The 17,534-nt window shown below is 39.0% G+C and overlaps 1 protein-coding gene across 3 annotated transcripts in view; it reads right to left on the bottom strand.

The window, feature by feature from the left end:
- The window catches only part of LOC148016340 (ADP-ribosylation factor GTPase-activating protein AGD12-like), a 118,949-nt gene extending 107,863 nt beyond the window's left edge, over nt 1–11,086 (bottom strand). The window contains exons 1-3 of one of the 3 annotated variants that reach the window (XM_087664859.1): nt 10,548–11,086; nt 10,091–10,156; nt 937–1,021 (exon numbers count right to left, since the gene is read on the bottom strand). In XM_087664859.1, coding sequence (XP_087520985.1) covers nt 937–1,021; nt 10,091–10,148 — 143 coding nt within the window. In that variant the 5' untranslated portion in view covers nt 10,149–10,156; nt 10,548–11,086. The remainder of the gene's footprint in view (nt 1–936; nt 1,022–10,090; nt 10,157–10,547) is intronic. The other 2 variants (XM_087664861.1, XM_087664860.1) reach the window with 2 other exon arrangements.
- Nucleotides 11,087–17,534: the final 6,448 nt, after the last annotated feature.

The following is a 17,534-nucleotide window of genomic DNA, read 5'->3' on the forward strand; positions in this document are numbered from 1 at the left end:
AAAAGTGGTCCAAGTTGATATCATTCAAACTGCAGGCTGCATTGGACCAAAACCCTAATTTGGAGGCACACAGGCTTTGTATGCATAAACTAATCGATATAAATTTGGGGACTATAGAGCATAGACAAGCACTAATGTGATGTGCATGGAAGCTGAATGGACAAGCACTGAGCAAGAGGGAAAATAGGTTTTCTAAAAATACGTCAAACACAGATTTGCACTTAAGTGTACACATCTTGCTGCTGCATAGTATATGCAATGCTGAACAGTGAAAACATAGACTCTATTTGTCTTCTGAACTACACAAAAAACCATAGGGTTTCTTATTACAACAGCTAGGCAACCTCAGTTCTTGACTTGTATACATACAACCTAGTGCTTTAACTCTATTAAAACTTACTCAGAATTGACTTCTGAAACTTGCTACAGTTTATCCAATGTCAGGACCATGTATGACTGCCTGAAATATGACAGAATTATTTACTGATTTATACTTGTATTACACCCAAGGTTGTATGCACTCGACAATTATGGTGGAGTTGGAGCTGTTTTACATCAACATGGGTATCTATTGCATAGTGACAGGGAGTGCCTATTCCAGTCATTTCAAGGCACCAGAACATTGTAAGGCATCAGGATTGGGAAATATGTCCCAACTTGAGTGCCTCATCATCACAGAATTTACACTGAGGAGAAGATTAAGGAGTCATCTTTTCAGGTATATAGCACCATCAGTGGGGATGTGAGTTGTGACACCAATTACAGAATTTACTCTCAGGAGAAGATTTAAGGAGGCGGCTTTTCAGGTGAGGCCCAAGTAGATTGAAAAGAGAAGCTTTTGAAGGATATGTTGCTCTAAAAATCACTTAATCATCATGGATCTGCTCCTACTTTTATCATAAGTTTTCAAGAAATGTTATAAGAAATGATACATACGCCCATTTTGGACTGGGAGCACCACAATCAGCGCACACATGATTTTCAGGTTGAGCCATCAGTCGTCTCAGTTCACCCATCATTTCTGCATACATTAACAGTTCAACCCAAAAGTCAAAATAGAGTGGTGTTCATATGACTGTTCAACATTTTGTACCTTGGTAATAGTATGATCAGTAAGGATTATGGATGCACAGCTGACAGTTATCAATCAGTGCCTTTATCATGGTTTTTGATCAGAGGCAGCTTTGCAGCTGGGATTGCTCTAAATGCAAACTAGAAACTACACTCCTTGTCAGACTTAGGAGCAACCAATTAAGAATGCATTCCCCTTCATTGCACCACACAAAATATGTTATGCGTGGTATGGTTATTTACTAAGTCAACTTATCCATATGCACATAAACCTATCCACATTATTGTGTTTGCTCATCCATGTTAAAGCTTGAAGTATGAATAAAGTGTACTTCTGAAACCCATCCTTCAAAATAAGCAAAGGAAATGTGAGGAGCAATTTCCTAAAGTAAAGAACTGTAAAAGTGGTCCAGTGCCATGTCACAAGAGAAAAGAACCACAATCATTGCCTTTTCTCACATGTGTTCATATTTGATTGCTTGGTCATTGTTCTTTTTGTGCTAGTCTTGAAATATGGACACACTTGAACATTTTTATCTATATTAGATTAAAGAAAAACCTGCATTGCAACTAAAGTATTTGAAACCAGTCTTCCTTTTCGGATAGGGTGGTAGATGACATGATTCAACACAAAGCAAGGAATAAATTCACAAATCTGAAATTACACCCTTTACCGATAAATCTTGGACAGCCAACACCCGATTGGCCACAACAACTAGTGCCCCTTGCGGTATCTCTTTATCTTGTATCACTAGTTCAAGTACATTGAGATATGGACTGATTTCGTTCAATCTTCAATACAAATGGATGTCATAAATGACTAGCAGCACTAAGAATCGATTTGCCCCTTGATTGGACTACAGTTTGGGCTTCAAACTCTTGCATGCCAGCCAAAGCAAATGGGGATGGAGCTAACCTTTGGATCAGCTATAATTTCTTCAATCACGAATGCTAACCGGGTCTTCAATTAATGTGCATGAGTCCCAAGGTGGCTGAATAAACCCTAATTTCTGCTGTAAATTAGGGTTTGACAGCAATAGACCACTGCTGCCCTTCACCAAAGGCCGGATTATGCTGAGGATCGCTGAGCGAATGTCAAAGGATGAGAGTGAAAGTTGAGGAGAAAGAAACTTTCAAATTCAAAAAAAAAAACAGGTCACTTGTCTCTCTTGACCCTTTGGATGCTGTCGACTGCACTTTGGGCTGCTTCTGGAGCTGTTGCCTGCTGCCAGATGGTCGTCTGGTGGCTGCCAATGGCCCAAAACTGCTCAACAGGTTGACTCTATCTCTCTCCAGTTGCTATCCACACTCAAAATGGCTGCCCCCAACCCCCAAACACCTTCCTTTGGTTTGCATGGGCAAGTTTGCCAAGCGCAGCCTTCCAAAAGTAATTTTCAGCATCAATTAATTAATTTCCAGAATACTGTTTCTGAATATTAGTTAATTATCCATTTGACCTACCCATTAATTCACGATACCCATCCATATTTAATGTGCTAACCCCTTTGGAACTTAAAGTTATTTCTAGCTTTAGTTGGTCTTAGACAAGCATTAACTAATTAATGCCTAGTTCTAATGTATACCTGTCCGACATAGCTTAATACAACTTTTGCCAATGTCATCCACTACATACTTAGGGTATTTAGGCTGTCACCATCACTTAACTCACTTGTACTTCACATATACACCTCACGTGTGCACAACTTAATAATGCCAAGCTAAGCATTAAAAGTACACATCCTCGTGACAGTACTATTTTGTGGATTTGCATCTGACATGAATTCTCCATCCTCTCAAAAACAATTAGAAGTTCCAAAATGTTCCAAGTGGACGTAAAGTTTGTTGGACAGCCTAAAAATTTTATGTAATTGCCTTAGCTATGTGCTTGCTTTTCAAACCTCACCTTGGTTTTGCGAAGAAGTTACAGCATAATATAAAGAGTTTAAAAAATGAAAAGCTCAATGTCACTACTACAATGAAAATAAACTAAAATATTTAATTAAACTTCAACAAGATGTTTACCAAAAATGAACTTTAATTCTAGTACCCCTAGCTCTTGGCATGGTAATCATTGCACAAGCAGTGAAGGATTTGACACAGGGCAGGTAGCTGAAAAGTATATAGGCTATGTGATACAAAGGCAAAGGAACAAGGTGTAGTGTGAAACTTCCATTAGATTGAAAGTTTATACCTTAGAATTGAGTTAAATTGGAAGTTTCTCTCGGTAAGCAACTCACTTAAGTCATAAAGCAAGCCATAAGCTTAAGTTTGATGATTGGTCTAGTGAGCAATTCACTTATGATTAATGACCCAAGCATTGATTAGCCCTTAATCAAATTTGAAATTTGATTAAAAAGTAATTGATTGCTCATAGAGAACATCAATCTTGGCTACTTGGAATCTCCTTCTCTCTCATTTGAGTAGCACAAGTTTGGAAACGGCAATTCTTTTCTTCTTTGCTGAAGAAAATGCAAATTTCAACCATGCAACATGAGTTGACAGCATGTATGAAGTGAGAACACCAACCACTCTTCTCCTCTCTACATAGGAAATCCATTGGGCAACTTTAGAACTCCATTTACAACAAGGTGTATTTTTATTCTATCACAAAAACACATTATTACAACACTACCGGCTAAGATTCTCTCTTCTCCTCTAAGATCTCAAGCCTTGTGCACTTTCTGGACAACTTTGTTGCAAAGAAATGATATTCTCAATAGTTTCATCACAATAAATCCCTCTTTTTGTGACAGGAGTAGTATGAAATTGCATAGAATCTATGTAGGATAGTCATCAAGATAAATGCTCCACAAATTTGGGTTCCAATATTGGCCGTCATTTTTAGGTTTGGTAGTTTAAGATGTTCATATGGATGTATAAACACTCTACACCTAATTGGAGGCCAATATTAAGGCGACAAGGTCATTATGCTTCCATGAATCAATTATGCCATGAGAAATCATTGAAATACAGCCATTCGTAACTAGTTTCAAGCATGTGTCAATAATATAAAGAAATACCAAAAGAAACACCAATCTTTGGAGCCAACAAGTGTCATGAGTGGTGCAAGAGTACTTTAGCTTCAATTGTCTGTGGATTTCTCTTGTTAAATTTATTGTTACGCTGAAATAAGCTTTACTAAAATCTAGTTTACTACCCTTTGGGATTGTGAAGGCTAATTTTACTTGAGAACAAAAAGCTCTATGAGTTGAAGGCATCATTGACATGTGAGACTTCTCAAGTGCCTCATGTTCAAAGCATAAAGTCATCAATAGAAATATATATATAAACATCCATTGCAAAAAGCCAAAAACTATAGCATGATGGAGTTCCTTTCCATATATCGAGGGCATTGATGTATCCCTCTCACTATACTAATGGTTCTCAATAGCAAGCTTTGTTACACTTACCATGTCCCTCCATTGTTCTAGGGTAAAGGCTTCCTTATCCACAGGCACTTTTTACGTTCTAGTTGCAGAAGGGTTTTTCTTCATGTGAACAACCACCTTGGGTACAATGCTTTCATACCTTAGGGATTGTACTTTCATTCCATTCTATCACATTAGTGGATGTGACACTGTAGCACTCTCTTCTATCTTGTTATTTAACGTTCGCTGTGAGAATGCATATATGCATGTATAACTGAGCATTGACCTAATAGTGATATCAAAGCCATACCTTCTCCATCATGTTCAGCTCATGAGCCTTCGCCATCACAATTACCATTGAATTTTGAGCTCAGATCCACATTCATTCTTACCTAATACTACTCCACTCACATCACGCTAGGCACCTGTTGCTCCTAACTATGTAGTTGCTTCAATTGTGGTGCGTATCACAGCCTGCCACATCACCTTCAAACCTACCACCTATCTATCTTGGGCATGATTGCTTCCTACAGCCATGTTTGACTACAACACATAGCCCAACATTACCTACTTGACAAAGTCCATCTAACGCAACCCAATGTCATCTAACTAACGCAATCCATCTCGTACCACCACACCTTAACCTACAAAGTCGCTTGCTTGTCATAACCATCATCGACAGCCCATAAGTACAATGTTTGATGCAGCTATGACACACAACAATCAACCACAACATTTGTTGTAGCCCCAACACAAAAATTTAATGCTACAACCTTAGTTCTAAGAAATTTAGATCTTTTCACTTTTGAGCCACAAATGATCAAATATCTTCATGTAAATTTAGGGCTTTTATGAAATTTGCCAAATCCAACCCAATTTGTCAACTTGCATGATGACATTTGGAACATTGAAACAAATTTTCCTTTGATTTTTCAACATTCAACTCCATTGACATTCATGAAATTGTAAGTTTCCAAGTTTCCCTTTGCTTTCTTTTTATGTTGCACCTGCATTTATACTTTGGATAGCAACTAGTCAAAAAATACTAACACATGGCTGCTCAAAATGACTTGCTCAACATGTTTAGCAATGATGACAAGTTGAATGGGACTAGGTATCCCATGTGGACATGCATGATGAAACATATCTTGGTTGCAAAAACAGCTTTGGGGATATGTATCTAGTATAGTGAGAAATCCTACGGGCCCTATTACACAAAAAGATGCAAGTTCATCTAGCTTATTTTCAATGACTAGCAAATCATCAACACTTGCTCCTCCTCCTCCTTCCACAATTAATCGATTTAGATGGGATGAATGAAATGCATAGACACATGCATTGATTACACTATAGTGTAAGAGACACATTATTCCAAATATTTAGTCGTGCACCAACGGCCAAGGATGCTTGGGAGAAACTTGCTTATAATGAAGCACATGCTGCCTATTTGCGCAAGTAGCTCGAGGTAGAGAATATGACAAAAGGTGATTTAGTTGATGCATACATTATACGTGTGAAGGCCCTTCGAGAGCAGCTTGTTAACATCAATGAGATTATTCCACATGCATCTCTTGTTTCTATTGACTTAGCTCGGCTACCTGAATCCTATCAAAGTTTTGCCACTACACTCCACTTGCTTGCCAAAAGGAAATGCCAATGAATTCTCATTCGATGAGTTGATTCACTACTATTGCAAGAGCAATAGTCCCGAATCAATCGCTCTAATATGATTATGGATAATTAATCATGTGCAACCAGTCACAAAAACAAGGAAAAATCATGGCAACAAACTCATTCTGAGGGCAAAGGTAGATCAGCCTCTTCTTCGGACTCTCAAAGTACGAAGGATGGGGGTAACAAAAAGAAAGGTACAATTATTGCAAAAAAATGGGACATATCATTTAGGAATGTAGGAAATGTATTGCTAGTGAAAAGAGAAAGCAATCAAATATGATTGTCATGGGGATGTGTATTTTTAATGCTTAGCTTTGGCATTATTAAGTTATGCATATGTGAGGTGCACATGTGAACTGCATGTCGCTCGAGTCACATGACAACCTAAGTACCACAAGCATGCAATGGGTGACCAGCAAAAGTTGTAAAGTTTTGCTGGGCAAGTACTTGTGGGTGTTCAATGTCACTTTGAACCTACAATATTAATTAGGCCTTTAAAATATCCTATGGTGACATTAGAACTAGGCATAACAAATATGTTTAAGGCCAATTAATGTTGAAAACAAATTAAAGTTCCAAAGGGGTTAGCGCATTGAATGTGGATGGGCGCACTAAACAATGAATGGGCAAGTTCAATGGGATAATTTATTAATTTTCAAAAGGTAATTCTTAAAATTAATTAATTAATGCTGATATTTGCTTTTGGAAGGCCATCAGTTGACAAACTTGCCAATGCAAGCTGAGAGAGGGCTGTTTGGGGCTAGCTAAGTGTGCAGGCAGCCATTCAAACATTGAGGAAGAATCATTCCAGCCAGGTTGATGGCTATTGGTGCATTTTGAGGTTGTCAAATTAGCTCTGAGATAGGCCATAGCTGATCGCACAACGACAAGATAGGGTCAGCAAGTTTCCTTCTCCGCCTCAATGAGAGGTAGTGATAGAAGAGGAGAGCTTGAAAATTACATTAGAATTTTGCCCCCCTTTTGAAGTTGTTGGCATCATAAGAGCTATCATTCAAAATATTCTCTCTCCAACAGATTTTCTCTCTCATTCTTTAACATTTCCTCAACAATTCTCAGCATATTCCGGCCTTTGATGAAGAATAGTAATGATTTTGCTGCTGAAACCCTAATTGATAGTAGCAACTAGGGTTTTTCAACAACCTCAAGATCCGTGCCCAATAATTGAGGCCCCACAATACAAAGTAGCAGTTGTGACTTGGGAATTTGCAGCTAATCTAAAGGGCGGGCCCATTCCCATTTGATTTTGCCAGCATGCAAGAGCCCAAGGATCAATTTGTGCCCAATCTTTAGTCAAATCAAGGGCAAATTAATTTTTATTGATGGTGGTCATTTATAACAGCCATTTGTATGGAAGATTGAAGGAGGTCAGTCCAAACGTTAATATACTTTATCTTAGAGGAATATAAGTTTAAGAAATACAACAAAGGATACTAGTTATTAGGGCGAATTGGGTGTTAGTTGTTCAAGATTAAGCAATAAAGTGTATAACTTCAGATTTGCAAATTTATTGCTTGTTGCTAATTGTGTTGAATTTAGTCATCTACCACCCTATCCGAGAAGAAAGGTTGGTTTCAATGATACTTCCTGAAATGTGAAGGATGCAGAAGCACATTTGGCTAGTTCGGACATCAAATAGTCTTGCGCCTTTGTTGTGTGTTGTCCATATGGTCCTTCATCACATGCTCAGTGTCTGTTAGTGATTGAAAATAGAAGTGTATGGTATTTTGACAACAATTCTTCCAAGCACATTACCTCCTTTCGTGACTTGTTTGTATCATATGCAAATGTACAAAAGGGAGCATCCTTTGTATGTGCTAACAATGCTTCATATGCCATCAAGGGCATTGAACAAATTCCCATTCTTGTAGTAAATGGAGATGTCATCATGCTTGAGAAGGTCTTGTATACACCCAGCATAAAGAACAATTTGCTTTCAATTTCAACCATTGCTACATTGGTTTTATGGTGAAAGTCCATATGGTTCAATGTCATGTCTGCGACTATAGTAATAAGGATGCTCTCGTTATCATAGGCACATTGTACAATGGCCTATATCAACTAGATTTGCATGAGATGAAGGCATCAAAGAATGCACTACATGTTGATGCCACTACTATGAATGGCATTGAGTTGTAGCATGCTAGATTTGGTCACCTCAACTATGGCAATTTGTTTCACTTGAGATGATACTTGATCTCTCTTCATTGAAAGCTCCTACCTATAATGTATGTGACAGTTGTATAATTATTAAAATGCATCGTACCTCTTTTCCCAAAAGTAGATCTGTGCATGTCAATAAAAATTACAGCTTGTGCATAGTGATGTTTGTGGACCCATGTGTATCAACTCTATTGAGGGATATTTGTATTTTATGACCTTCATTGATAACATAAGCCGTCATTGGTGGTATATGTATTGAAGCATAAATTAGAGGTGTTTACATGCTTTAAAATCTTCTTGGTCTTGGCTGAAAAAGATAGTGGCTACAAGCTGATTACTCTCCATGCAAATCGAGGGGGGGAATACATGTCACATGAGCTTAACACTTTCTTAGTTGAAAGGGGCATTAAATATCAATGTGTTGTGCCTTACAATATAACCAACCTTTTGTATATCAACTATTATCAAGATGTATTGGCCCAATGACTCAAATTGATGTGATACTCATAGAGCTTGAAATGGGGGCCGAGAAGGGGCCTAGAGAGGGGAAAATGCAGCAGCTAAGGAGAATGCAGCAAGCTGTAATCTGCTGGTCACAACACACTTGGCAAACGATACCATGAGAGTGCATAGTATGAAAGCAAGAAAGGAGCACAGAGACTGTCAGTCCAAGTTCCAAGAATTAGAATGCCCACCCTGCCAAGGAAGTGCCATCCAGCATGCACAAACTACAAGAAGGAAAGAAGACGATTGCTATTCGAGTGCCCATAGGCAGCAAGACTGAAACAACCATGTGCTAACCCAAATCTCCACCTAATGTGCCTATGATGAAGGCTATTGTCACATAAGGAAGATAACAGATAGAAAGTGTGTCAGAGATCCAATGTCGTTGCCAAACTCTAGCTAAGGCTCACAAACAGGAGACGAACGCAAAAGAAGAAATACAAACACATCTACGAACATCCTAAAGAATGAAAGCGACTACAAGGAAAGAGATGAATTGAGTATTGGAGAAATTTAGGTCAGGTAGTCAAATACAATTCATATGGTGTGGCCAATCTACAAACTTACTATAGTAATGAATGCACACAAAACTTTGACAAATAAAGTACAATGTTTTGTACAATCATAAAATAATGGTTTGGGCTTTAGGGAAAGAAGAGGACATCAAGAGAAGAAAAGAGCTGCAGCTAGAGCTAGAGTAGGGGATGAGAAAGAAGAAGAGATAGAGGATGAGGAGGTACAAGTAGAGGTAGAGAGAGGGGTAAGGGAAGAGGTAGAGAACAAGGAGATGGTAAGAGAGAGAGAGAGAGAGAGAGAGAGAGAGAGAGAGAGTGAGAGGAAGAGGGGGGTGTAAGACAAGTAGAGGTAGAGCTAGATGAAGAGGAAGCAGCAGAGCTTGAACCTTAAGCTAACAGGTAGAGGTAAGAACTTGAGATGTGAAAGCCAAGCATGAGGAGTCTCTTTTTATTCCATAGTCAAAACATGGTAGGAACACACCGTTTTCAAGCTCTAACAATCACTCAGGAAAAAGAAAAGGGTCAAATTGTTTTCCAATGTGGGTCATACAGACGTACACATCCAAATTGATTGGATGGATCATGCAATAACTGGACTACCAGAAGCTAGCTACTTATCCCTTACATGTACATCTCAGAATATTCAATCCATTATCACGGCCTATGTATGACTTCAGTTATCCCTTCTAAATTGGGACAAAAAAGATAGTGATGCATTTATGTCTAGGCCATGGAATTTATGCAAAATTGCACTCTGGCAAAAAGCCCATAAATTACCTTGAAATTGAAATGATTTGCTTGCAAAGATGCATGGTGGTCTATGTATCCTCAACATTCGTTATCCTATATTAGCAAATGAAGACTGTATTATTGGTTGGTTCCATTGAGCAAGAGCAGTCTAGACTCATCTTGGCTGTTAAGGGTATCAATATAAAAACAAAGGTATAAATCTAAGAAGTCATCTTTTAAGAGGAAATTTCCAAGTTTCTGTTATTCAAGTACAAGATGAATCGTAGACACCATTTGGCGGAAGGACTTCATTACAGCAATTCAGTGAGTTTCCCAATCTTAGTGAGCAAAAAAGTCTGAAGATGAGAAAAATCATTACAGCAATAGTGCATTAACCAGAGAGAGATTGACGCAAAGAGTTGGACATCAAGTGCAATGCTGATCACGCAATCATTACGAACTGTGCAATAACCAGAGAGAGAGATTGAATTAAAGAGATGCACACCAGGGGAGGCCGAGAAGTCGGTCATTGTGCAGGCCTCCTCGCGGCAGCAGTATACACGGCTGGATTTGCAAATGAAGGCCTCTTTGGTTTGTGCTGGATAGATGAGTTAAGTAGGCTGCTCTTATCAATGTCTGCTTATCCTTTCCGGATTACGATGCGCCACTCTGCCAAGGGATTCCTTTGCCGGCAAGTTCAAACAAGGCATTAGGCGAAGCTTATCAATGGGATCTTATTACACTGCTCTGCTCCACGCGTTCATCAAAAAGCTATGATTTGCGCGTCAATCCCGTACGAAAAGCCGATCAACGGTCTATCAAAAGCTACAAGCCATGCTTGTCACTGCAGCAAAACAGGAGTTTGACAGGAATTCGAGACGAATTGTCAGAAACATAACGAATGCTGCAGTTCGCAAAAGTTCGCTGACGAGAGCCAGCTATGGCGATGGCGCAATGCTAACCGCGTGCAGGTAGGGTCTCACAGGAGCACTTAATTGCAGAAGGAGCCTTTTCTATGGCGATGACGGATGTGTGTACGCGCGGAGAGAGAGTGTGTGTGCGCGTTTGTGTGCGTGTGAAAAGAGGGGGGAGAGAGAATATTACGAAAAAATATATATCAGGAAAAAAGAAAAATAAGAAGGAAACAGCATTTCAGGTGGTATGGATAAAGGCTAGACGGTAAGAGACAATTTCAACATGTCTTAAAAAGCATAATCCCAATGTCTTGAAGGCATATCCCATCCCACAATTTCAGGTCTTGAGAAGGTGTATGTGTACATGCACACGTCTAATTCGTATAATGCATGTCCGAAGAATAGAGTTTAAGGTTGGGTTCAGACGAGCGGCGGCAGAGGTATCTCAAAGGGGCGTACTTTTGACATGGTATCCCACAAATGGTTGAGACTTCCCTCCTCTTTCCGCCGGGGACTCACCCTCTTTCTATCGACCCCTCCCCCTCGAAAGAGCCTTGGCACTAAAAAAAAACCTCTTTACCTTCTTGTAGCACACTGTGCCTCCAACTTCACTGTTCACACAAAGGAGGCGAAAAGTTGGTCATGTTTTGTAGTGTTGTCGCCTCTATCTAAACCCAGCCTAATATTGTGTGTTTGTGGAAGGAGAGTAGAGATTAATCTTAGGCTGGGTTCAGACGAGCGGCGGTAGAGATATCTCAAAGAGGTGTACTTTTGACATGGCATCCCACAAATGGCTGAGACTTCCCTCCTCTTTCCACTAGACCCACCCTCTTTCTATCGACCCCTCCCCCTCAGAAGAGCCTTGGCACTAAGAAAAAACCTCTTTACCTTCTTGTAGCACACTTTGCCTCTAGTTTCACTATTCACACAAAGGAGGCGGAAGGTTGGTCATGTTTTGCAGTGTTGCCGCCTCTGTCTGAACCCAGCCTTAATAAGAGTAGAGATCGATCTTTATGAGAGAGTTGTTTGTATTTGTGTAGATACAAAGTAGAGATAAACCTTTATGAGAGCAACAGTAGGGCGAAGAAGCAAAATGGGAGAGCAAAGAGAGTGTATTTATGTGGTAGCAACAATAGTTTTACATGTGAAGTTTTGTATGGGATAGACAAAGGAGAGTTTTTGCATGATAGTGTCTAAACAATCCCAAGAAGCTTCAAGGCATATCCCATATGCCAAAGAGGGCTTTGAAAATAAATACTCACAAAAGAGAGAGGATGAATTCTACATTGGAACATATGTATCTAATGTAAAGTGACTCTCTATCTTTCTCTTTACTTTTCCACTATTTTTTGAGAGGTGAATCTAGCTTACAATTCTTGTGTGAACAACCCCTCTATCTTCCTTTTTCCCAATAAAAAGTTGTTGCATTCGTTGAAAATTGTTGTTCTCTTAAGATAAAGGGAAAAGCACTTGTATATATTTTCTATGAGTGAGCTAACCCATCATTATAATTAGGTTGCTTGTCCTAGTTAATTGTAATGTCCCCAATGAAAGGTTTAAGAAAGACATTGACAATTCACATCCTAGCCTCTTCATCTATAAAGACTTATCTACTTATGAGATTGACCTAGCTCATTGGTCATGCCATGAATTAAAGCAAAAAGGTTGTCAATCCATATCCTTGCCACTCCAATTTTTTTTTTAAATGTAGGGTAAAGGGGCCAATAAAGTAGTGCCCCTAAAAGGAAAATGCAACCCACCCCAATTGAGTGACAATTTTACAGAAAATATGTGGCTTTTTTAGCCACTTAACATTATGATATAATTTTTTTTTAATGTGAGTTTTTGTATATTTTGGATTTAAATGTAAAACCTCAAAGCAATGCATTCTCTAGTGTCACTCTATTGGCCCCTCACTATCCCTCTTTTATGAACCTTTCATTTATAAACTAAGAGTACTTGATAAAAATATCAAAATGTCCTAGTATTTTTTCTTTGAGCCCTATATAATATAAATAGTTTGATTATTAAAAAACGTTTATACAACTCACTTGGGAAAAAATTTTATAATGGAGGATTGTTAAATTATACTCTTTTGGCCCCTTTACCCTAGTCATGATGTTGTATATTCAAGCTCCCTTGAGCCTCGATCGCATATGGGATGGACATTGTCAATCTAGTATGGCAACTTGCCTTTTTAAAGACAACTCTTGTCATAGTCACATGGCTTCTTATTTCAATCGCATGTTTGATGGTTTGCTCTTTGGGCCATGTGTCACTTCTCAATTCCATATACCCATGGATCAAGGTGGGTGTGCATGGTGGGCTAGGCCACATTGCAAAAGATATAATGAGGTTAGCTCATCGTATTATTGTTGCTTTGTCTAGACCTATGAACTTTTTATCTCTACCAAAAATGCCATTAGATAATTTCCACTTTGACATGCTTTCACATATAACTAGGAAGTCTACCAATGCAATCTTCCCAATTGATCAAACCATTCAAGTGATAATGAAACATATGGAAACCACTATGTTTTTGTTGGACTTGTATACATGTTTTCCATAATTTGCATCACACCTCTTGAAGTTGTTTCATTAATGTCAAACATGTACATGAACATTTTAACAAGATGCCATATTACCCCCAACTTACAAGTTTGGGTTAGAGTTCTCCAACCAATTTTCCAAGTCTATGTTTCTAGTGTGTGCTCTACTCGTACACCTTCAAAACATATTTCTCTAATGTGTATGTATGGAATCAAGGAGAAGAGCTTAAAAAATTTTGACGAGGGGAGCTCTATCAATGGAATTGAAGAGAAAGTAAATATATTAAGAAGTTGGGCGAGGAGGCTTATGGAAAGGCCCTTGGCCAAGGTAGAGCATGAGTTTTATAGGCTATCCTTGGGATAGGACAGCAAGGTAGTGTGGAAGGCATTTCAGGAGCCTAGAGGCCATAGCCCTATTACCTCTCCAAGGCTTGGAGAATGGTAAACACATTGGTTACACTAGCACTCTTATGTGGAGCTCCTATTTAGGGATCAAGCCTCTATCATGGGAGGAGAGCTATACTAGGGTAGCCACTACCAAATAGAGGGGAGATATACAATGAATGCGAGCAAATGAAGAGGCCCTTAATGATGATGATCTCTTGGATGATCAAAACTAAGTCCTTTGTGCCACGTGATATAGTCAAAGCAAATATGGGAGCACTACCTATCGTGACCAAGGCTCTTTTTCTTGATTTTTATGTGCATGCTTTGGAACCTTGTGAGACAAAGATACTCTAGACTTACTCTAGAGTCATCTAGACAACTAGCATTGTGGGGTGACATTGAATGTTGCTATGCTCATATAGATACATAGTTGCAGCTACATAGGCTATAGACAGATCACCTTCACCATTATGGTACAACTTGGATTCCCTTTTCTAAAGCCTAGCCAAGAGGAACTCAATAGGATCATCAAGTTGGACTTTATTCAACTACATACAATTAGGACTTGGTTGATGCCTACCCACGATCTAGGGACAAAGATAGATTAATGGTTTTGTGATTTGGCCTAGATACATGAACGGTGAAAGTACATGTGTCCTACGGAGGAGTACGGTGTGCAGTCGGTTAGCTCTGCACATCCTTGCATCAATTACAAGTAGAGATCCCCTCCCCTAGAGGATTGAATTAGCCAACTTTGCCAACTCAAGTCAAAGCACTATATATGTATGTGCCCAATATACTATGAGATTAGGGCGCTTCCATTATTAGATTCAAAGCACTATTAAGGGCGATGAATTTTCCAAATTAGTGTTGCCTTGGACTCTTCCTTTTGGAGCTGCACTAACATAGAGATCACCCCTTGCACCCTTGAGGGAGGTGCGTTGGGGATTCATGACAGCACTCGTATTGGTCAGAGCTGCAACTACACCAAAGATAGCTTATCCATCCAAGCATACCCCAAATTGACTAATTGGTGGTTCCACTACACAAAGTCACCTCCTTAGATAGGGCCACTAAGAGATGCAAAGCATTCCACCCATGGCTTGCTAGTCCACATCCATGTTTGAGACACCATCGGAGATAACAAATGATATTGACACATCATCAAGTAGCTCTACCTCGACACTTCAACTTGTCCACGTTGGATAGATCCATGAGATATAACTTGGGATGATACTCACCTACATATTGGTCCCACATTAATTTAGATCCCTAGTATTTTATTTAGTATTGTTAGTTATTTGTTATTTCCTAGAGATATTTCCTTTTGGATTACAATTCCTTTGTTTGTGTTGGGAAACATGATAGTTCCTTTGAACTTTAGATGTATCTATTCTAGTCTCATAGGTTGATTTGGCGTTGATTTGGCATTTTTTAGACATTGGTACATCTCTCTCTCTCTCTCTGTCTCCAACAAGGATGATGGAGCTAATGAGTTCTTTCTACTTTGGACCACCCTTCTCTCTTTGTCTCCCCTTCACACATAGAGCAAGAGGGGTGGGAAAGGAAAGCTATACAAGGCATTGATGCTCTCTCTCTCTCTCTCTCTCTCTCTCTCTCTCTCTCTCTCTCTCTCTCTCTCTCTCTCTCTCTCTCTCTCTCTCTCTCTCTCTCTCTCTCTCTCAGAATGTGTATCATAACTATACAAATTGATACCTTAATACCTAATGTAATCAATTGGTTCAATATTGACATGAGTTTGTGGCATTACAAGGGATATCCTTGATGACTATGTTGGTACTAATAAGACGCATAAAGCCACTAGCATGCAAGGTGAGGAAGGAAATATAGTCAAGATATGCAATCCAATGAGCAAGAATCTTATGGCAATGGTGTGGCAATGCTATACATGGCATTGTACATTATAGCATTGGGTGCAACTATAAATATTTACTTGGAGACCCTCTACATTGCTAGCACAATGATTGATTCAACACCAATCTAAAAAATAAGTGCATGCAATTTCCTTGCTTTAGCAAATGAAGCAAGGCTTTTGAAACCTAGCAAGATGACCAAGAAATTGATATACTTGAAGCAAATAGCATGTCTTGGGGACAAGTAAGAAGACACACATGTGGTGCCCATGTTGCACATGCACTACAATCATTATAGTCCATGAGGCCATGTTACACTTTGCCATGCAATCATACATTGCCTTGGCATCTCCATGTTAGGGATATGTCTGCACTTGAGCTACATATAGACCATCATGATGATGCAAGAGTGGACTTGCATATCCTCTAAGAGGGCTTCTAACTTTCTTTAGAGCTTCAACATAAGTATATAGTCAATCATGTTGGTGGCTCTACTCTAACTCATCATGATTCACAACCCTTATCTCCTTCTCTTTCTATGTAGTGTGTAGGGGGGCATGAATTATTATTGACAGATGTCATCAATAAAAGGTGTGTCAAGTTGCAATTATAGTGTGAATAGAGAGGTGGCATCCTCAATAAAGTATTGAGGAATGGATTAATTTAGTACTGCTATGAGTAAGCACATGCAATTATCTAGCTTTAGCAAATGATGTAAGAATACTTGTAGGATGACCAAGAATATGATAGATGCAATTGGTCTTGACCCCAAAAGACAACATGTTTTGGATGAGCAAGAAGGCACAATGCACTTGCCTTGCCACATATGTGCCATGATCACTATTTTCCATGTGACTAGGTTATGCTTTGCCATGCAATTAAACAAGCCCTTATCATCCTCCAAGCATCCACACTTTCCATATAGTTTCATCATTTTGTAGGCTAAGTATTTGTTTGCACACCATCCTTGATGATGTAGGAGTGGACTTGCATGCCCTTTAAGAGGGCTTCTAACTTCCTACAAAGATCCGAATATAGGCATTTTGGCAGTCCCATTAGTGGCTAAATGGCTAGATAGTTTAGTTAATCCCTCCCCATGGCTCCTCTTATACCTCTTGATTGGTCATGGGAGGCTTGCGTGAGAGGCCAAGTATTGTGGTAGAATTGGAGTGCCATCTTCCCCACAAGTAAATATGGTACATGTTGCCCATCTTATTGTTTTGATTCTAGGTCACGTAAAGTTGCAATGTCATCAAGTGTCAAAAATGTAGGGGAATAATTGTTGTTGCAACAAAGAGACTCTTCAACATTGTATTCTGTTGGCATTGTTGATGCATATGAGTATAAGATTTAGAAACATTTCCAATGAGTGCTAATGAACCTTTTATATCCATGTTATAACAATTTTAGATAATCTTTTACTTAGCTTGCAAAGCACAAGCACCATAACATGCCATCATACTTTAGCTAACCATTTGCTTGGGTCTTGCCAATTGCATATCACAAAAGGGTGGGAGAGAAATTGTGTGCACATAAAGAATGGTGCAATTTTGGGTTTTACATGAGCTATTTCTCAAGCAAGTATTAAAACACATAGTGTGAAGGAGTTAGAAACTCTAAATAATGAAGCAAAAGTTGCATTATCACGATATTAACAATCTTGGACTATTGTTATACGCATGAAATCTATTTTCTTTCAAAATATAAAATCATGAAAGGTGGTTTTTACAAGGTCCATCCAATCTTGGATGGGACTTAACAAAGGGGG

This window comes from Lygodium microphyllum, chromosome 23 (genome assembly GCF_053477565.2).
Source record: "Lygodium microphyllum isolate KBCC chromosome 23, Lygodium_microphyllum_v1.1.10, whole genome shotgun sequence".
In the NCBI taxonomy this organism is placed as follows: Eukaryota; Viridiplantae; Streptophyta; class Polypodiopsida; order Schizaeales; family Lygodiaceae; genus Lygodium; species Lygodium microphyllum.